The sequence below is a fragment of the Camelus dromedarius genome, chromosome X, assembly GCF_036321535.1.
Source record: "Camelus dromedarius isolate mCamDro1 chromosome X, mCamDro1.pat, whole genome shotgun sequence".
NCBI lineage: Eukaryota > Metazoa > Chordata > Mammalia > Artiodactyla > Camelidae > Camelus > Camelus dromedarius.
The window spans coordinates 598,404-620,384 of NC_087472.1; the positions used below are offsets into that span (position 1 = coordinate 598,404).

Here is a 21,981-nt window from a genome sequence, read left to right on the forward strand (position 1 = left end):
GGGAGGAAAAGCGGCGGCTTTTGTCTCCCTTCTCTTGCACCTGGCTTGGAGGTGCTCTCTTGATTGATGGACGCCTCTTGCCCCTGGAGTGCTCAGTCGTGTTCGGCCCCTTTGCACATGTCCTTCCCCATGATGCGCACAGAAAACCCATGGGCGGCGGGGGCTAAGCCGCAGTGCTAATTATAACACAATGAACATCGATCGTGTCCAGTTAAGTCCTTTCTGCTACTGCACAGTCATGGCTGTCGGGTTTTAACCAGGTTTGGTCTTTTTGTTTCTTTGTTTTGTTGGCACTCATTTAGAAGAAGTAAAATCCATTTATGCTGGAGGCGGGCATAACATCATCCTACGAACCATCCTCCCTCTCCTCCACCTGTCTGCCCAGTGGCCCCACTTGTCTGACAACCTATCAAATGGACTTAAATTAGACAAAAAATGCAATAATGGAAGTAGTATTACTCGTTAGAATCTGAAGGTCTCAGAGAACTGCTCAACCATTCATATTTGCATTAGTGGTGAAGAGCTGCTCTGCAGTACGAGGCTTCTCGCCATTTGTAACTGCTGCTTGCAGGTATTCCAAATTAAGTTTCAGAAACACAGTTTCTTGTGTAGAATCTAGTGGCAGCAATAAATTGATGTTTCCTTGAGTGCACAATGGACACAAAAAGGACAATTTTATCCCTTCTTGATTTAGGTGCTGAATACAAGGATCAAACCAGCCAAAGGGAGAAGGAAGATGATAAAGTCATTCCTGGTAAAAGTCATACCTACGTTTGGCAGGTCCTGAAAGAAAATGGTCCAACAGCCTCTGACCCACCATGTCTTACCTACTCATATCTTTCTCATGTGGACCTGGTAAGGGATTTGAACTCAGGCCTCGTTGGAGCCCTGCTGGTTTGTAGAGAAGGTAAGGATAAGCAAGGGTAAGACGGAGCTGAAGCGAGTGCAAACGCCTGGGTCTGCACTTTCAGTGCATCTGAAAGAGGCTTCTGTGCCCAACATGATGCCCATGAAAAGGGGCATGATCCAGTCTCTGAGAGGAACATGTGCCCATCCTATGTAGCCGTAAAAGTTCTGGAATTAGGTCTCTCTTCTCAAAGCACTTCTACTTTCTACTACAAATATCCAATGGGCTGTCTCAGTAGTGCCTTTCGTCAATTTTGTGTTAGGTTCCTGGAAACCTCCATGCAGGTAAACATATCTAAGTGTATGATCAATGGTGCCTAGCCCACTTCAGGGGTTTAGTTTGTCATACTGGACCCAGAAACATAAAAATCTGAGAAAAGCAAGCATTTATATATGTTTACAAGTTTTTATTCTAAAAATCATGTACTTCCAACTGACATAGTGACTCAGTATTTCTGTACATTAGAAAATGATCACCACCATAACTCTAGTTACCATCTGTCAAATGCAAAGTTATTACAGCATCATTGACTATATTCCTCATGCTGTACATTTTATCCCTGTGACTCATTTATTTTGTAACTGGACGTTTGTACCTCTTAATCTCCCTCACCTATTTCACTCATCCCTTCAATCCCTCCCCTCTAGCAACCACCTGTTTGTTCTTTGTATCTGAGTTTTTCTCCATTTTGTTATGTTTGTTCATTTATTTTGTTTTTTTATATTCCACATATAAGTGAAATGACATGATATTTGTCCTTCTCTGTGTTACTTATTTCACTCAGCATAATGCTGTCTGGTCCATCCATGTTGCTGCAAATGGCATTATTTCTTTCTTTTCATGGCTGAGTAATATTCCATTGCATAAATATATATATATATATATATATATATATATATATATATACCACATCTTCTTTAGCTAATCGTATATTGATGGATACTTAGATTGCTTCCATATCTTGGCAACTGTAAATAATGCTGCTATGAACATAGGAGTATATACAATTTTTTGAATTCGAGCTTTCATTTTCTTCAGAAAAATACCCAGAAGTAAAATTACTGGATCATAGGGTAGTTCTATTTTTAACTTTTTAAGGAACTTCCATACTGTCCTCCATAGTGGCTGAACATACCCACCAACAGTGCACAAGGGTTACCTTTTCTACACATCCTTGTCAACACTTGTTATTGGTTGTCTTTTAATCCATTTTGAATTTATTTTTCTATATGGTATTAGAACGTAGTCCAGTTTGATTATTTTGCATGTATCTGTCTAGTTTTCCCAATACCATTTGTCAAAGAGGCTGTATTTTCCCCCATTGTATGTTCTTGCCTCCTTTCCTTTAGGTTAATTGACCATAAATGTGTGGGTTTATTTCTGGGCTCTCTATTCTGTTCCACTGATCTCTGTATCTGGTTTTGTGCCAGTACCAGACTGTTTTGATAACTAAAGTATAATCTGAAGTCAGGGAGCATGATTACTCCAGCTTTGTTCTTTCTCACGATTGCTTTGGGTGTCCTGGTCCTTTATGGTCCACACAAATTTTAGAATTATTTGTTCTAGTCCTGTGAAAAATGCCACTAGCTTTTGATAGACATTGCATTGAATCTGTAGAATGCCTTGGGGATTATGGACACCTTAACAATATTAATTCTTCCAATCCATGAGCACAGTGTACCTTTCCATTTGTTTGTGTCATCTTCGATTTCTTTCATCAATGTCTTATAATTTTCTGAGTACAAGTATTTTACCTCCTTGGTTAGATTTATTCCTAGGTATCTTATTCTTTTTGATGTGATTGTAAGTGGGATTTTCTTAATTTTACTTTTTGATTGTTCACTGTTCTATCCCCTTACTTTCAGCCTGTATGTGTCTCTAGATCTGAAGTGAGTATCTAGGGGTCTTGTCTTTATACCCATTCAGCCACTTTTTGTCTTTTTCTTGGAGCCTTTCATTCATTTACATCTAATTATTAATAGGTATGTACTTATTGCCATTTTCTTAATTGTTTTATGTTTGTTTTTATAGGTCTTTCTTGTTCCTTTCTTCTTTTGTTCTCTTCTCTTGTGATTTGATAACTTTTTTTAGTGTTATGTTTGGATTTTTTTCTCTTTTGTGTGTATCTATTATAGATTTTTGGTTTGCAGTTACCTTGAGGTTCATATATAACAATCTATATATATATATATATATATATATATATATATATATATATATATATATATATACATACTATATATATATATGATTTTAGGTAGATGACCTCTTAGGTTTGAATGCATTCTAACAACACTACATTTTTAATCACCTCCACCACTTTTAATATTTTTTACTTCATATTTTACGTCTTTTTGTCATGTATGTCCCTTAACTACTTATTGTGGATGTAGGTGGTTTTGCTCCTCTTCTCTTTTAACATTCCTACTAGCTTTATAAATGGTTTATCTCCTGCCTTTACTGTACATTTGCCTTTACCAGTGAGAATTTTCCTCTTATAATTTTCATATTTCTAGTTGTGGTCTTTTCTTTCTCCCTTAGAGAAGTCCCCTCAACATTTCCCATAAAGCTGGTTTAGTGGCACTGAACTCTTTTAGCTTTTACTTGTCTGTAAAGCTTTTAATATCCTCATCAAATCTAAACAAGAGCCTTTCTGGGTAGAGTATTCTTGATTATACGGTTTTCCCTTCACCACTTTGAATATATCATGCCACTCCCTTCTGGCCTGTAGAGTTTCTGCTGAAAAGTCAGCTGATAGCCTTATGGGAGTTCCATTTTATGTTACTTGTTGCTTTTCCCTTGTTGCTTTTAAGATACTATCTTTTTTTTTTTTTTTAGAAGAGGTGCTGGGGATTGAACCCAGGACCTCATGCAAGCTAAGCATGCGCTCTACCACTGAGTTACACCCTCCCCTCAAGATTCTATCTTTGTATTTAATTTTTGCCATTGTAACTACAGTGTGTCTTTGTGTGGCTTTCCTTGGGTTGATCCTTTTTGGGACTGTCTGTACTCCCTGGACTTGGATCTGTTTCCTTTCCCAGGTTAAGGAAGTTTTCAGCTATTAGTTCTTCAAATATGTTTTCTGCCCCTTTCTCTCTCTTGTCCTTCTGAGATCCTTATAATGCAAATGTTAGTATGTTTGGTGTTGTCCCAGAAGTTTCTTAAAATGTTCTCATTTTTTAAAATTCTTTTTTCTTTTTTCTGTGCAGCTTAGGTGATTTCCACTACTCTGTCTTCCAGTTCACTAGTCTGTTCCTCGCTATCACTTAGCCTACTGTTGATTACTTCTAGTGTATTTTAAAATTTCAGTTATTGTATTTTTCAGCTCTGTTTGGTTGTTCTTTATATTTTCCCTTTGTTAAAATTCTCACTGTGTACATCCATTCTTCTCCCAAATTCACTGAGCATCTTTATGATCATTACTTTGAACTTTTTTTTAACACTTTTTATTGATTTATAATCATTTTACAATGTTGTGTCAAATTCCAGTGTTCAGCACAAATTTTCAGTCATTCATGGACATACACACACTCATTGTCACATTTTTTTCTCTGTGAGTTATCATAACATTTTGTGTATATTTCCCTGTGCTATACAGTATAATCTTGTTTATCTATTCTACAATTTTGAAATCCCAGTCTATCCCTTCCCACCCTCCACCCCCCTGGCAACCACAAGTGTGTATTCTCTGTCTATGAGTCTATTTCTGTCCTGTATTTATGCTTTGTTTTTGTTTGTTTGTTTGTTTGTTTTTGTTTTTGTTTTTTAGATTCCACATATGAGCGATCTCATATGGTATTTTTCTTTCTCTTTCTGGCTTACTTCACTTAGAATGACATTCTACACGAGCATCCATGTTGCTGCAAATGGCGTTATGTTGTCGGTTTTTATGTCTGAGTAGTATTCCATTGTATAAATATACCACATCTTCTTTATTCAGTCATCTGTTGACGGACATTTAGGCTGTTTCCATGTCTTGGCTATTGTAAATAGTGCTGCTATGAACATTGGGGTGCAGGTGTCATCCTGAAGTAGATTTCCTTCTGGATACAAGCCCAGGAGTGGGATTCCTGGGTCATATGGTAAGTCTATTCCTAGTCTTTTGAGGAATCTCCACACTGTTTTCCATAGTGGCTGCACCAAACTGCATTCCCACCAGCAGTGTAGGAGGGATCCCCTTTCTCCACAGCCTCTCCAGCATTTGTCATTTGTGGATTTTTGAATGACGGCCATTCTGACTGGTGTGAGGTGATACCTCATGGTAGTTTTGATTTGCATTTCTTTGATAATTAGTGATATGGACCATTTTTTCATGTGCCTATTGATCATTTGTATGTGTTCCTTGGAGAATTGCTTGTTTAGGTCTTCTGCCCATTTTTGGATTGGGTTCTTTGTGTCTTTCTTATTGAGTCGTATGAGCTGCTTATATATTCTGGAGATCAAGCCTTTGTCGGTTTCACTTGCTAAAATTTTCTCCCATTCCGTAGGTTGTCTTTTTGTTTTACTTATGGTTTCCTTTGCTGTGCAGAAGCTTGTAAGTTTCATTAGGTTGCATTTGTTTATTCTTGCTTTTATTTCTTCTAGGAGAAAATTTTTGAAATGTATGTCAGATAATGTTTTGCCTATGTTTTCCTCTAGGAGGTTTATTGTATCTTGTCTTATGTTTAAGTCTTTGATCCATTTTGAGTTGATTTTTGTATATGGTGTAAGGGAGTGTTCTAGCTTCACTGTTCTACATGCTGCTGTCCAGTTTTCCCAACACCATTTGCTGAAGAGACTGTCTTTATTCCATTGTATATTCTTGCCTCCTTTGTCAAAGATGAGTTCACCAAAAGTTTGTGGGTTCGTTTCTGGGCTCTCTATTCTGTTCCATTGGTCTATATGTCTGTTTTTGTACCAATACCATGCTGTCTTGATGACTGTAGCTCTATAGTATTGTGTGAAGTCTGGGAGAGTTATTCCTCCAGCCTCTTTCTTTCTCTTCAGTAATGCTTTGGCAATTCTAGGTCCTTTGTGGTTTCATATAAATTTTATTATGATTTGTTCTAGTTCTGTGAAATATGTCCTGGTGTGCATCCATTCTTCTCCCAAATTCTCTGAGCATCTTTATGATCATTACTTTGAACTTTTTATAAGATAGATTACTTACCTCCACTTTGCTTACTTCTTCTGATGTTTTTATCTTTTTCCTTTGTTTAGAACATAATTCTTCTGTCTCCTCATTTTGCCCTATTTTCTGTTTTTATTTCTGTGTATTTGGCAGGTTACATTTCCTAGTCCTGGAGAAGTGGCCTTATGTAGTAAATGTCTTATGTGTCTCAGCAGTGCATTCTCCTCTCATCACCAGAGCCATATGTTCCAGGGGTGCCCCCACATGTGGGCTGTGTGGACGCTTCTGTTATGATGGAGCCACACTATGGGCATCCTGGTAGGGAGAGTTGGCCCCCAACATAGTTGGCAGCCAGGCCCTTCCTTGTGCAGAGGCTGTTGGTCCCTGTTGGGTAGGGCTGGTCCTGGTGCAGCTGGCTGCATAGCCCTGGGAGGCCCAGGGCTGGTGCCACTCCACTTGTGGGTAGGGCTGGGTGCCAACATGGCTGGCAGGGGGGCCTGGGGTCCCAGGCTGGTTCTGGTCTGCTGGTGGGCCAGACTGGGTCCCCATATTGCTGGCTGTTTGGCCTGAGAGGTCCTGGGACTGGTGCCTACTGGCTGGTGGCCAGTGCTTAATGGCTAGAGAAAGGGCTCCAAAGTGATGCTTGCCAGCACCAGTGTCCTTATGGTAGAACAAGCTTCCAAAATGGCCACCACCAGTGTCTATACCTAAGTTTTCAATTTTTTGAGCTATTGTAAACATCATTCTTTCTTACATTTTGATTTCTAGTTATTCACTGATACTACATAGCATATAATTTATTTTTAACAGCTTTATTGATATATAATTGATATACAAAGAACTGCACATATTTAATGTGTATAATTTGATGACTTTGGACATAGAAAAACACTTAGCACCAAATCAAGGTAATAGACATATCCAGCACCTCCCAGAGTTTCCTTGTGTCTCTTAGGGTTTGTGTGTGTGTGTGTTAAGAACACATATGAGATCTACCATCTTAAGAACTTTTGAAGTGTACAATACTGTATCATTGAGTATAGGCACAATGTTGTAAGCAGATCTGTAGAACTTATTCATCTAGCATAACTGAAACTTTATACCCCTGAACAACAACTCCCCATTTTCCCTATCCCGCCTCCTGCCATTATATGAGATATGTAAGTGGAATCATTTAGTATTTGTCTTTCTATGACATTTTACTTAGCATAATGCCTTCCAGATTCATTTGCATTTTTGCAAATGGCAGAATTTTCTTCTTTCTAAAGGCTGGATAATATTCCATTAATATTCCATTCTATATATCATGTATCTCTTTTTAGTAATTAATTTTTAGAAACACTGATATAGGAGATGTGACACCAAAGAGATAACATTGCTTTCTAACCAAGAGACAAAGGACACATTTGTGCTCTCAAGCAGTTGACGAAGAAATGTGTCCCCCTAGTGTCAATTTCCTGTGATACGCTTTTCAATAAAAAAATGCTCTCACTTCTTTTCCAGGGAGTCTGGACAAAGAAAGGACACAGACCTTGCGTGAATTCGTACTACTTTTTGCTGTATTTGATGAAGGTTAGTGAGCTGCTATGTGATTTTTGGTCTCCTGAAAGAAATGAAATATATTAATTTAATCTGGTCCTTAAACATGAGGGCCGTTATTGTCTAGAGGAAGTGATTATAGAAAAAGCATAAGCTACATTACTGTTCAGGAAGGAAGGAGATGGGGATTGAAATGAATTCCAAGAAAAAAAGTGCAACCTGAGTTCCAATGGAAGAAGCTTTTTCTTGCATCCTTTGCTCATGCTGTTTCTTCCACTTGCAAAGCCTATCTCCAGCTTCACACCGGTAAATTTCTCCTTCTCCCCGTGCTCTAGGTTAGATGCCTCTTTATATATTTCCACAGTACCTGGAGCTTCCTCCTTATCACATGAAATCATCATTGTCTGCTTTATTTAATATTTATCTTCTTTGACCCCGTATTCCTTTCCATTCAAGCAAAGTTAAGCTCCTTCTCTTTTCTCCCATAATACCCTGTTCTCATGTCTATTACATCACTCTTCACTCTTTATTACAATTGTCCACTTCTCTGTCTATTCAGGCTAAATTGTAAGCACCTTGAAGACAGAGGCTCTGTGTTCTCTGTCATCAGTACTTAGTGTTCAGTAGTGCTGAGTAAATATGTTTGACTGAATGAATAAATGAGTGAATGAATGTATAAGAATTCTCCAAAGGCTGGGTGCTTCAGAAAATTTCAGTCCTTTACACAAAGGGGCAACTTCAAGGAGCTGCTGTCTACAATAATATTTATAGTGTTTTCACTCTTATTAATTGAAATTAATTTCTGCCTGAACGAAGAAGGTTGGGAAGCTTTCGGGTTCTTGGGTTTTCATTGCACCAAGCTAACGAAGCAGTTAGGACAGGGACAGGTACTGATGAATTTCATCTGCTTCCTTTTAAACATGTCACCTAATGAATAAAATGAAATCATCATGGTGCAAACTTACCAATATTCCCCCTTCTCCTAGTTAACATTTGTTATTCCTTTCCACCTACTGATATGGATAAATATAGGGACAGATAATCAGTTTGAGCAAGAAATTTCTTCTCCCTTTTTCTTACTGACTTTGAAGGAAAGTCATCCTTGCCTACTGTGCTGACAAAAATGCTTAAGGAGTGAGAAATCTTTGCCTCATGGAAGGGAGGGAAGGAGAAAGGGAAGGTCAGTCGTGAGACAGACACATAAGTGGCCCTCTCTGTTTGCCTCCTCTCTCTTCAGGGAAAAGTTGGCACTCGGGAAAAAATGAGTCCCTGACGCAGGCTATGAATCCTCCATCTGCTTGGGCCCAGCCTACAATGCACACAATCAATGGCTATATAAACAGATCTCTGCCAGGTATGTACAGCCTGCTCAAGAATCCTCAGGGTCTTCTGCATTCACTACCAGAACTCTCTTCTCCAGTTCTCAGACAGTTCTGCACCCCAGAGGAAAGCCCACTGAATTCTCTCTGGAAGGTCTTATAGTACAGTGGCTGATTCTTCTTCCAGTCACCTAAAAATCATGGACTGCCCATATACACAGAGCTCACAGATTTCTCTTTTCTTTTGCTTAAATTAAAATGGGCATCCAAGAATGAACAAATATTTAAGGAAGCCTAAAACATGAAGGGAATATGCAAAGAGAAACAAATAAAAATAGAGAATGCTTAAAACAACTTATCAAAAGCTCTAAGTAGTATTTTAATAAAGATTCAAGAAGATACTGCATTGAAACTACTATACATAAAATAGATAAACAAGTTTGTACTGAATAGCACCAAGAACTATATTCAATATCTTGTGGTAATCTATAAGGGAAAAGAATAAGAAAAGGAAAATATGTATGTGTATGTATAACTTAAACATGATGCTGTACACCAGAAATTGACACAGCATTGTAAACTGACTAGACTTCAATTAAAAAAGAAAAGAAGATACTGCAATGAAACAGTAATAATATGATTGGAGCTTCTGAGTTGGTGAACACATGGAGATTTGGGCAGAGTGCCCTCTCCAGGGGTGCCACTCTTCCATCTGGCTGTTCCTGAGTGACAGCCTGTTATAATAAACAGGTTATCTAGTAAGTGAAAAATAGTAGTAATAGGATTATATGAAAAAGTAACAATCAAAACAAGAATAGCTCTCACTTGCATAGTTGAATGCAGGATGGTGCCATTCACAGAAATAAGGAACTCTGGAAGAAGATGAGGTGATGAAGATTGAAAATTTTGTTTTGTACATGTGGGCTTTATGAGATATCCAGGTGAAGATATGGAGAAGGTGACTGACTGTGTGAGTCCGGATTTCTGAGAAAGATCTGAAATAAGAGCGTTAACAGCATATGGATAATCATTAACACCATGAGAATGAATGATTGTTCAGGGAGGGAGAGAATTTGATTAAGAAGAGAATAAGGCCTAGGGATGAGCCCTGAGGTGATCTAGCATTTAATGGATGGATAGAGGAGACATCAAGAAAGGAGACAGAAGAAGGAGCAGTATAAGAATTAGGAGAACAAAACCCTGAGAGATTTTGGCACAGAGACCAAGGGAGGAAAGAATTTCAGGAAGGAATGAATGGTCAACAGATGCCATGAAGACTGAAAAATATCCATTGAATTTGGCAGCATGATAGTCATTGATGACCTTGGCTTGAAAGTACCCCTACTGTCTTAGGAAATTTGGTTCCAGTCAAGATAATAAAATTTGTAGGGACAATTCATCCATCTTATCTTAGGAAGTGTTTTCCACTTCAAATTCTCTAATTCTTGACCGTAGTTGTCTTATTCCTACTTTACAGGTCTGATTGGATGTCACAAGAAATCGGTCTATTGGCATGTGATTGGAATGGGCACCACCCCTGAAGTACATTCAATTTTCCTTGAAGGCCACACATTTCTTGTGAGGAATCATCGCCAGGCTTCCTTGGAGATCTCGCCAATAACTTTCCTTACTGCTCAGACACTCCTGATGGATCTTGGCCAGTTTCTATTGTTCTGTCATATCTCTTCACACCAACATGGTAATATCTGTGCATCTTAAAGACTAGCATTATAAATATCGAGCTCTTCTTTTAATGGAATTTACTGTCCACTGTCCAGTATAGGATTATATTAGACCTCAACTGAGTTTCCCTAGTTTTAGCCAGTTTTCAAAGTAAATATTTTACCTTGAGTATAAGGGGGCTTGATTATTAGTAGTACTTGTGAATTTACTGGTGAATCTACCTGTGAAATAGACGGAGGGGAAATGGTCCAGGGAAGAATGAGGTGGTGAAAGTGAGGGGGACAGTGTATCTATCATTGGTTTCCCAGCACGATACCATTAATGAGGCTTCAATACTATGAAGAGAGGGATTTGGGGTCATAGCTGAAGAGATGTTTTATGAGAAATTCAGGGAAATGGAAAAAAAGTACAGTGCATAGGTTGTAACCATAAGGGCTCCAGTATATTGCAGTGCTCAATATGAAACAACAGACAACTGGTATACATGGAGATGAAGTGTAGATACTTGGTAGGAGATGAGAGACATCTAGGAAACTCAGGGCATGTCAGGGGATAGAGGATACTGGGAGAAACAACATGCGAGTGGAAGTTGGTGAGCATATGTGAGGTACTGCATGAGGTTTTCAAGGACTACTTGACTTTGCAAAGGGTCAAAGGTCCTGTATAAGCAAGTTGGGACAATGGTACCTACAGTTTCAAATTATTGTTAATATGAGCCCATTTCTCACTATAAGCTATGAAAATTCGTGTTACATGATCATCTCACCTTTATTTTCCTTCTTGTATATTCACTCTGATAACTCTTAATCTTGGATGATCTAACAACCCTCTTTGTCTACTCCTTTATTGTCACCATTGAGAGCTTTTGGAGGAAAATGTTGAGGAGGCCCAAGCTTTCATGTTTAAGAGCACTTGTCAAATTACCCAGGACATACTTCACAGAACTAGAACAAATCATAATAAAATTTATATGAAACCACAAAGGACCTAGAATTGCCAAAGCATTACTGAAGAGAAAGAAAGAGGCTGGAGGAATAACTCTCCCAGACTTCACACAATACTATAGAGCTACAGTCATCAAGACAGCATGGTATTGGTACAAAAACAGACATATAGACCAATGGAACAGAATAGAGAGCCCAGAAACGAACCCACAAACTTTTGGTGAACTCATCTTTGACAAAGGAGGCAAGAATATACAATGGAATAAAGACAGTCTCTTCAGCAAATGGTGTTGGGAAAACTGGACAGCAGCATGTAGAACAGTGAAGCTAGAACACTCCCTTACACCATATACAAAAATCAACTCAAAATGGATCACAGACTTAAACATAAGACAAGATTCAATAAACCTCCTAGAAGAAAATATAGGCAAAACATTATCTGACATACATCTCAGAAATGTTCTCCTAGAACAGTCTACTCAAGCAATAGAAATAAAAGCAAGAATAAGAAAATGGGACCTAATGAAACTTACAAGCTTCTGCACAGCAAAGGAAACCATAAGTAAAACAAAAAGACATCCTACAGAATGGGAGAAAATTTTAGCAAGTGAAACCGACAAAGGCTTGATCTCCAGAATATATAAGCAGCTCATACGACTCAATAAGAAAAAAATAAACACCCCAATCCAAAAATGTTCCTATCACTCTTGTATTAACCCTCTCTTCAGGTTTCTTGGTTGCCCTGGGAAAGAGATTTAATCTTACCATGCATCAACTATTCTCCCCTTATGTCCTGTGAGTGACCTTGTCTATAGTCCTCTGTAGTGATGAAGAATAGGGACCTCTCTTCCTCAACTGTTACATAATATTTATGAGATTTTTGACAAGACATTAGGGGACAAAGGATGTCATACAGGACAAGTAAGAGGAACTTGATCCTATAGGGACAGAGGAATATGCACAGATACTTGTCACTATCTAGTTTGAAGCCTGATTCAGTTTAAGAGGAGTTTGTTTTACACTTTGTTTTTGTTTTATTCTTTTGACACTTCTTTACACTGATTTTAATCCTTGTTTTTCAGGGGAAAAAATGCTTTGTCTTATTAGGCCTCGGACAAAACCCTTCATTTTTAGATCCAGAATGAATTGTTTAAGGCCACATGAACCCAAACTAGTCATTTGCTGCTCCTGAAATCTGCCTTGTTCCCCATCAACCAGTAAACAGGTCTCCCTTCTTCGTATTGATCTTCAAAATACCCACAAGGCATAGATAGGTTAGGGATTATTATCCACATTTTATAAAATATGAAGATGAAACTGAGATTGTTGAATAGACTTGCTATAGGGTTTACAAGTAGTCACATGTAGACATGCTCTTCAGACATATAAAATATTTCCTTAATTCTAAGTTGTACCTTTTCATGTCTTATGAATTTGGAATATGTCCTGAAATTTATATATATATTAACATTTTTTCCTGATGAGCTGTTATCGTAATTCAACTGAGTATATAAAAACAATCACTAGGTAACTGTGGGAATGGGGAGTTGGTCTGACCTAAGCTTCCAAATGCTGAAAATATGCAGTTCCTCAGGTGTCCTTGTTTATCATTTGGGAGTTGGGGAGTGATAGGCCCAGAGTAAGTTCCAAAAGAGAAATATTCATATGTATTATAAGAGTAAACAAGTGAGTCTTAAAAAGGAGGTAACACACAAATTGGAGCTGAGTCAGGCAGAAGGGAAATGGTGAGTGCAAAGACCAAAGGAAGAAACCAGCAAGTCCTAGATATGGAGAAGGTAATCCATACAGGAGACTTGCAAGAAAGAGCATTGGTGTAGAGAAGGGAACACCTAGGAGAGGGCCTTAAAGGCTAATAAGAGAAAACAAAGTTGTAAGAGTTAAACCAAGGAAGTCTCACTGTAACCTGACATGGTTTGGTTTGTCTGTCTCCAGATGGTATGGAAGCTTATGTCAAAGTAGACAGCTGCCCAGAGGAACCCCAACTACGGATAAAAAATAATAAAGAAGAGGAAGATTATGATGGTGATACCTACGACTCTGACATGGATGTGGTCAAGTTTGATGGTGACAGTGCTCCTCCCTTTATCCAAATCCGCTCAGTTGCCAAAAAGCATCCTAAAACCTGGGTCCATTACATTGCTGCTGAAGAGGAGGACTGGGACTATGCTCCCTCCTCCCTCACCTCCAGTGACGGGTGAGCACCTTCTGACCCTTGGTGCTTTCTCTTCAAAAAATAATCAAAAAGTTCTTCCTAGTTATTCAAAGCAACAAATCCCTGAGCCATGTTTAGGGTTGGGCACAGGTACAGAATCAAAAGGCAGGGGCATTAATATGTTTGAAAATTAACATCATGGATGCTTGTATTTTTCTCACTCCTTTCCTTGATTAAATCATGACAGCTGTTTCAGAGCTGGATTTTAGCTACCTGTCCCTTACCTAGAATTCTCTATTCCAACCTCTCATCTTTTTGTGTCTCATACAGAAGTTATAAAAGTCTGTATTTGAACAATGGTCCTCAGCGGATTGGTAGGAAGTACAAAAAAGTCCGATTTATAGCATACACAGATGAAACATTTAAGACTCGTGAAGCTATTCAGTATGAATCAGGAATCCTGGGACCTTTACTTTATGGTGAAGTTGGAGACACACTTCTGGTAAGTTGAGGGAAAGCTATAACGTTGGGATGGAAGAGAAACTCTAGAGGACTTTGAGTTTTTTAAAACTTCCTAATTGAGCCTTGTCTACAATGGGCATGATCTTTTAAAAATTATAAATGTTACACAAATAAATGTGAATTATAAATTTGTTTTAAAATGTTAGTATATAGAAAACAAATTTAATGCTATCCATTAAACATGTCACTTCTTTGAAATACTCATTGCTTAGACTTTGATACATATCCTTCTAGAACTTTTCCACTAGTTATATAGTACAAAAATCAGCAGACTAAGGCCTATGAGCCAAATTTGTCTCATGGTCTGTTTTTGGAGAGCCTTTGAACTTAGAAGGATTTTACATTTTTAAAGAGTTGTAAAGAAAAGAAGAGGAAGAAGAGACTGGATGTAGCTCACAAAGCCCAGCACCTTTACTATCCATCCCGTTCCAGAAAATGCTTCCTAACCCTAGACATAGAATATTAAGAATTCTTATGCTGCAAAGAACAGAATACTCAATGAACAGTGTTTTTAAAAGTTAGGACTTTTTTTAAAAAAATCAATTTGGAGATGTATTGTTGGTTTCATCAACTCAGCTACTAAAGAATGTCATGAGACTGGATAAAGAAGAGGTGGTGTATTTATACAATGGAATACTACTCAGCCATAAAAACCGACAACATAATGCCATTAGCAGCATCATGCATGCTCCTGGAGAATGTCATTCTAAGTGAAGTAAGCCAGAAAAAGAAAGAAAAATATCATATGAGATCTCTCATATGTGGAATCTAAAAAAAAAACCCCACACAAACAAAGCATAAATACAAAACAGAAACAGACTCATAGACATAGAATACAAACTTGTGGTTGCCAAGGGGGTGGGGGGTAGGAAGGGATAGACTGGGAGTTCAAAATTGTAGAATAGATAAACAAGATTATACTGTATAGCACAGGGAAATATATACAAGATCTTGTGTTAGCTTACAGAGAAAAAAATATGACAATGAATATATATATTTGCATGTATAACTGAAAAATTGTGCTCTACAGTGGAATTTGACACAACATTGTAAAATGATTATAAATCAATAAAAAATGTTTAAAAAAAAGAATATAATGAGACATAAAAGGGCAAAATAGCATTTGATAATCTCAATAGTTTTATAAAAACATTTATCAAAATTCAGCTTCCATTCTTAATAAAGTCATTGGGAAATTGGGATTGCAAGGGACATCCTTATCCTGATAAAGATCTGCAGAAAACTTAGAGTCACTTTTGTACTTGGTAGTGAAACTCAGAAATCCTTCTAAGATCAGGACAAGACACAGCTAACAGGTATCACCATCTCTATTTAATATTTTACTAGAAATTCTAGCCAGTATCCTTAGGAGAAAAAATTAAAATTTAAGATTGAAAAGGAATAAAGAAAACTGTTACTATTTGAAGATTAAATAAATGGATGACAGATAGTAGGACCTAGATTTCTAATTGTTCGAGAGGGTAATTATAAATAAATAAAAGGAAAGGCTAGAATAAATCATGTGATGCTGAATTAAAGTTGCAGACAATAATGTGAATTCATGTTTTCCTAATACAGATACAAAAGGATATTTATAGAAATAATTATAGATATATATATATATATTGGGGTTAGTATATTTCCTAGCTCTGCTGACCGAGAGGGCCTAGAAGCAATGACACCCCAGGTCTATGTTTCTAATACCATGCTCCAATAAAAAGAACCAAGGATCCATGGAGAATGAACAACTCTAGGACTGGGCCAAGGAAAATGCAGGATGAACCTGGAGTATCTTGTGGTTCCAGAAAGTAAGAAAGTGCTCAAAAAGGGGGGGGGGGGTGGATGGGACAATGTCAAAGAAATACAGGCGCTTCTAATGGCCAAGCTGGAAGAATATGAGCCAACAAAATAAATAAAGTAGCAATTAAAATTTGGATGTCTGCTGAAGACACTGCTTCCTCTCAGTCTTTCCCACCATTTGGGCACTGAATTCCCCAACAATGGTTCCAGTGGTAGAATCTTCATTGGATGAGCAGGCATGAATGACTAGGAAGACAGTTGATTACAGCATTAAGCAAGGATAGGAGAGCAACAATGTGGAAGCAGCAGTTAAGAACCCTGAGGACATCAACACAGCTTCTATGTCTAAGGTTGCGTGATATGAGGATAAAAAACTGACTTCTACTTGCAGTCTTGTCTTAAACCCACTCATTTGGTAAAACCCACTAAGCAGCAGAATGATGGAGGAGAAAAATCACACAGCTCTGCAACTAGCGTCTTTAAATCCATGACCATAAATTGCTAGTGTAAGAAGGTGCAAGGAATGCCTCTTGAAGCAATTAAAATCACTTTAAATGAATGGAAAGGAGCCTTTAATGAGAAACTTAAGTAGCTGTCTCAGCAATCTTATGCAAAGACTATTTTGAGCTTTATCTAGGCTCAAACTCCCATACTGTAGATATAATGGAGTTTTTGTTTTCTGCAGAGAGGCCACACTTTTCTTGTTGATCCTAGTTGTCTTAGTACTTGATCTTATATTTCATTTATACTTTCAGATTATATTTAAGAATCAAGCAAGCAGACCATATAACATCTACCCTCACGGAATCACTGATGTCAGTCCTTTGCACTCAGGGAGATTTCCAAAAAGTAAGTGTTACCTCACTTTTATATGTCTTACTTACCTGTAGATACAGATGAGGTCACAGCCCCAATAATAATTTTATACATTCTTCCCCACATGTGTCATTTTTCTCTGGCCATCATTTTCTTCATGTTTATCCTACTTGGGTTCACTGATCTTCCTTGATCTGTAAATGTATGTTTGAAAATATGATTTCCCACACCCTTGATAGCTAGTCTTTTAAAATCCTACTAATCTGGTAGTTGAAAAGTGGTATTTCATTGTTGCCTTTATTTTAATTTCTTTAATTTCTTTTTTTTTTTTAATTTCTTGTAGTATTGATCATCTTTTCACACTTTTATTGACCATCTGGGTTTTTTCTACTGTGCCCTTTCCCATTCCCTCTCCTCTATTCTCCCATTTCTCAATGGCTGCCAGCCATACTTTTACTTTTATAAAACTAAAGGTGATAACATTTACATTTTGTACTGTTATTTTAAATAACTCCTTGCTTTGTCTATATATTTATTCTAAACTTAAAAAAACAGCATTTATATTGCTTTAGTGTGTGTTTCTTATTATAAGTATATGAGTTTACTGTAGAACTAGGTGATATGCTATGATTGTTCTTTTGTCTACAGCTCTAGGCTTTGGCATCTATTCAGGTCACTGCGGCTTTGATATCTCTTTTTTTTAGCACTTGAGATTTTTTTCTTCTCATACATTTTCAGTTACGTAGTTAAAATGGTTTTAAAATATTGCTATCTATTTGTACTAGTGGGTAGACCTGCCAATTTCAATTCAAACTAACGTGCTAGCAAAAATCTCCTGGACACATTTTTATTCTAAAAAAAAACGTGTGAATCTTAAACTTATAAGAGGTACAATTTTAGTTTTCATTTATTGAGAAATTTCATATGTGCATATAAATTTGTAGAGCCCTTGCAATAAAAACAACATGATTACTAATATATGGCTTGTTACACTTCTAATCAAGCTATTTGGGGTTTTGGATGTGGGTAGGTGTGAAACATTTGAAAGATATGCCAATTCTGCCAGGAAAGATATTCAAGTATAAATGGACAGTGACTGTAGAGGATGGGCCAACTAAATCAGATCCTCGGTGCCTAACCCGCTATTACTCAAGCTTCGTTAATCTAGAGAAAGATATAGCTTCAGGGCTCATTGGCCCTCTCCTCATCTGCTACAAAGGATCTGTAGATCAAAGAGGAAACCAGGTGAGTTCATCTCTTTCCAAGTGCTGGGTTTGAAGCTAAACTGAAATGACAATGCGTACGAACTTCCAGATAACGTTTCCTATACTCTCTCAGAAAATATTGGCAATAAAAGAAATGAGCTCATTTATTATACGACAGCCTAGACATCCTCCCTGCATGTTTTATCGTGGGTGACTACAAGTTAACTTATCTGCAGCATCTAGCATAGTGCACAAGATTTAGTAGGCGTTCAATAAATATTTGTTGAGCAAAATACAGGGCAAGATATAAAATATTTCAGAATGTGATTAGAATTTGGAGCACTTCTGCTGTTTTAGAAAAACAAGGTTAAGTACTCTGAATTTGAAAAGCTTAATTCTTCACAAAAACTCATTGTTTGGTTCCATATTGCTTAGGCTTGACTACATGTCCATTTGGTTATTTATGATATATAGGATTCCTACTTGTCAGGAAACATTTTATGACCTTTAATGCAGGTAAAACATGTAGCACACAAATCCAGAGAGGTGTCAGTTTGGCCATGTGTCTGTCCTGACTAATTTTTCCTAATTATAGCTTTTCCATCAGTTTTTGGAAGGTGACTAAAATATACCTGTATTCTGCAATCTCCTCCCTTCAGCATTTTGGTTTCTGTAGCAATAGGTTATACAAAATAAAATTTATAATATTAGTGAAGTTTGCACATCTTAGTGGACTCAATTAGCAAGTGACTAACTCATGACTGTGGTTCATATGCAGTGTTCTTCTGAAAAAAACTTTAAACTTTGTGAATGGAAAACTTAAAAGTATTAGTGTTAGCATTTCACGGTTCATCTTGGCTTTGTTATTTGATTTCTGTTTTGTATTTTTAACTTCTTATAGATTAGTAGCTTTGTGGAAGGGCATTTGCTAGATGAAAGTTTAAGGAAGGCATTAATCTTACTTGACTTGACTAAATTGTTTAAGAAAGACATTGAATAATCACTTAGGTCTTTAAAGAGTGAAAATCCTGTAATCTGAACACAGAAAGAATGATGCTACAGACTCTACCCAAAAAAATCAGCCAGAGTATGGACTTGTGACCGGAGGAAAATTAAGTTTAATGGGTCCAGTCACCCTCTTGCCCTGAAGACACATTTGCTCTAAACATACTCACTGTTCATAGCACCCACTCCCACTCCCAGGCCCTGGGACATGCCATCGTAGTAAGTGGAATTGAACCAACGGACTATAGATATATCATATGCATGCCATCACTTCCATCACAGACTGCTAATTTCCACCTGTCAATACTGGTAGCATTTCTTTCTTTCTTTCAATGCATATAATTAACAGATGATGTCAGACAAGAGAAATGTCATCCTGTTTTCTGTATTTGATGAGAATCAAAGCTGGTACCTCACAGAGAATATTCAGCGCTTCCTCCCCAATGCAGATGGAGTGCAGCCCCAGGACCCAGAGTTCCAAGTCTCCAACATCATGCACAGTAAGCAAAGCAGCACTTGAGTGCAGTGGGTAATGAATAAAGGGAAACTGAAGCCACCAAACTGAAGTCCAGTTAATGCATTAATTTATATGCCATGCAAAAGTCATGTTTCCTTAAAAATTGTTACATATGAACATATACAATTTTATATAAATGCATAAATATGATCATATAATGTATTTTTTTCTTTTAGAAGGCAATCAAATATCTAGAAAAGTTTGTTTTTAAAGGGTAAATCAAATAAAGATACAGTTTTCATTTACTCAAACATACACAAGCCATCCTTAATATAAAATGCACTCAGTTGGTAAATTACACCAGAAGGACACAGGGAATGCAATTTTACATGTGAAAAACAATTGCCAGCTATAACAATTTAACAGTCAGATTAATGAAGGCATTATACCCTTACGAAAAAAACATCTTTTTTTCCAACTTTATCAAGATGTAATTGACAAATAAAAATTATGTATATTTGGGGGGGAGGGACATAGCTCAGTGATAGACCACATGTTTAGCACACATGAGGTCCTGAGTTCAATCCCCAGTACGTCCTCTAAAAAAAATTGTACATATTTAAAGCATACAATGTGATCTTTTTGATATTTACTTGGCTTCGCCTTCCCTTTTACCTGCCCATTGCCTTCTATATTATACCTTTCCACTAACCATTTTGTGTCCAGGTAACCCATGTTAGAATATATTGTTACTGTGACTATATAATCATGTACAAGGACATATGGCCACTGTACTAGTCTGCTAGGCTTTCCATAACAAAGTGCCACAGACTGGCTGGTTGCGACAATAGACATTTATTTCCTCACAGTTCTTGAGGCTGTTTCCTCACATGGTCTTTCCGCTGTGCATGCACATGTCTGTGTACAAATTTCCTCTTCCTATAAGGACACCAATCATATAAGGTTAGAACCCACCCTAATGACCTCATTTTTAAAGAATTACTTGTTTACAGACCCTATCTCTAAATGCAGTCACATTCTGAGGTATTAGGAGTTAGAACTTCAACACACGAATTTGAGTGGGAGGAACATTCAGTCTATAACATACATACCTATGTGTTTATATACACACACAAATTTGAATGGTCAAAAATATGATACAAATTTCAACCTCACTACAGGGAAATGCAAAATAGAATACCATTGCAGTAGCACTTTTTACCTATCAGACTGGCAAAATTATAAGACAGTACTAGTGGGCTTGTGAGTAAAAGAGTGTTGTCATACAATGCTAGCGGATAACTAGAAGTCTTTTTGAAACCAATCTGATTGAAACCACTGAAATTAAAAGTATGTGCCTTCTGGAGCCCTGGTTCTGGTTAAGACAGAATAAGCACGTGTCACTCTGTCTATCCTACAAACTGCAACCATTCTTACTTGCATTCTGTAGGATAGTTAAGGATTTTACCTTAATGTATGGAGCAGCCATCTGAGAATGTTGAAAAGGTAAATTAAGGAAGGAGACTAGAAAGAATTAAAAGCATGCAGATTGGAAGAAATAAAACCGAATATGACACGATTATCTACATAAAAAACTCACAAACTACACAAAAAAGCTCCTAGAACTAATAAGTGAGTTTAGTCTGATTGCAGAATGCAAAGTCAACCTGCGAAAGTCATTCATATTTCCATGTAACAACAGAAAACTGTTGGAAGTCTAAATTACAAAAATAATACCATTTATAATAGCTCAAAACTAAAATAAATGTAACAAAACATGTGCAGGACCTGTACACTGAAAATTACAAAACACTGATGAAAGACATTTTAAAACATCTAAAAAAGTGAGACACATACAACGTTCACAGATTGGATGACTCATAAAGATGTCAGCTATTCCCAAAATCATCCATATATTTAATGCATTATTAAAATCTCAGCACGATTTTTTGTTGGTAGGGAAAAGTATATTATAAAATTTATATGGAGAGGAAAAGGAACTAGAATAGCCAAGACAACTTTGAAAAAGAAAAATTAAGTTGGGGGGCTCCTATTACCTGATTTTAAGACTTACTATAAAGCTACAGTAACCAAGATAGCATTGTATTGACAAAGATGAATGACTTAGAATACATACTGCAGAAACAGACACATACATACATGATTCACTGATTTTTGATGAGGATAGAAATGCAATAGCATTGGAACAATTGATCATCCATATAAAAAAGATGAACCTCGACCTAAATCTCACACTTACAGATTAAGTCAAAATGTCTCACAGAAAATGTAGAGGAAATTTTTCATGACTTGGAGCTAGGCAAAGTGTTCTCATAGACGATGCCAAAATCAAAATTCATAGAATGAAAAACTTGATAAATTGGATTTCATCAAAATTAAAAGCTTTTCCTCTAAAAAAGATATTGCTAAGGAGAATGAAAAGACAAGCCACAGATTGGTAGGAAATATTTGCAAATCACATATCCGTATCTAAAATCTCA

The 21,981-nt window shown here is 37.1% G+C and overlaps 1 protein-coding gene across 2 annotated transcripts in view; it reads left to right on the plus strand.

Annotated features, from left to right (window-relative positions):
* The window catches only part of F8 (coagulation factor VIII), a 100,233-nt gene that overhangs the window by 21,678 nt on the left and 56,574 nt on the right, over nucleotides 1-21,981 (plus strand). For both annotated transcript variants that reach the window (XM_031445200.2, XM_031445202.2), the window contains 9 exons: nucleotides 695-907; nucleotides 7,521-7,589; nucleotides 8,794-8,910; nucleotides 10,353-10,574; nucleotides 13,456-13,717; nucleotides 14,006-14,177; nucleotides 16,753-16,846; nucleotides 17,844-18,058; nucleotides 19,373-19,523. In XM_031445200.2, coding sequence (XP_031301060.1) covers nucleotides 695-907; nucleotides 7,521-7,589; nucleotides 8,794-8,910; nucleotides 10,353-10,574; nucleotides 13,456-13,717; nucleotides 14,006-14,177; nucleotides 16,753-16,846; nucleotides 17,844-18,058; nucleotides 19,373-19,523 — 1,515 coding nt within the window. The remainder of the gene's footprint in view (nucleotides 1-694; nucleotides 908-7,520; nucleotides 7,590-8,793; nucleotides 8,911-10,352; nucleotides 10,575-13,455; nucleotides 13,718-14,005; nucleotides 14,178-16,752; nucleotides 16,847-17,843; nucleotides 18,059-19,372; nucleotides 19,524-21,981) is intronic.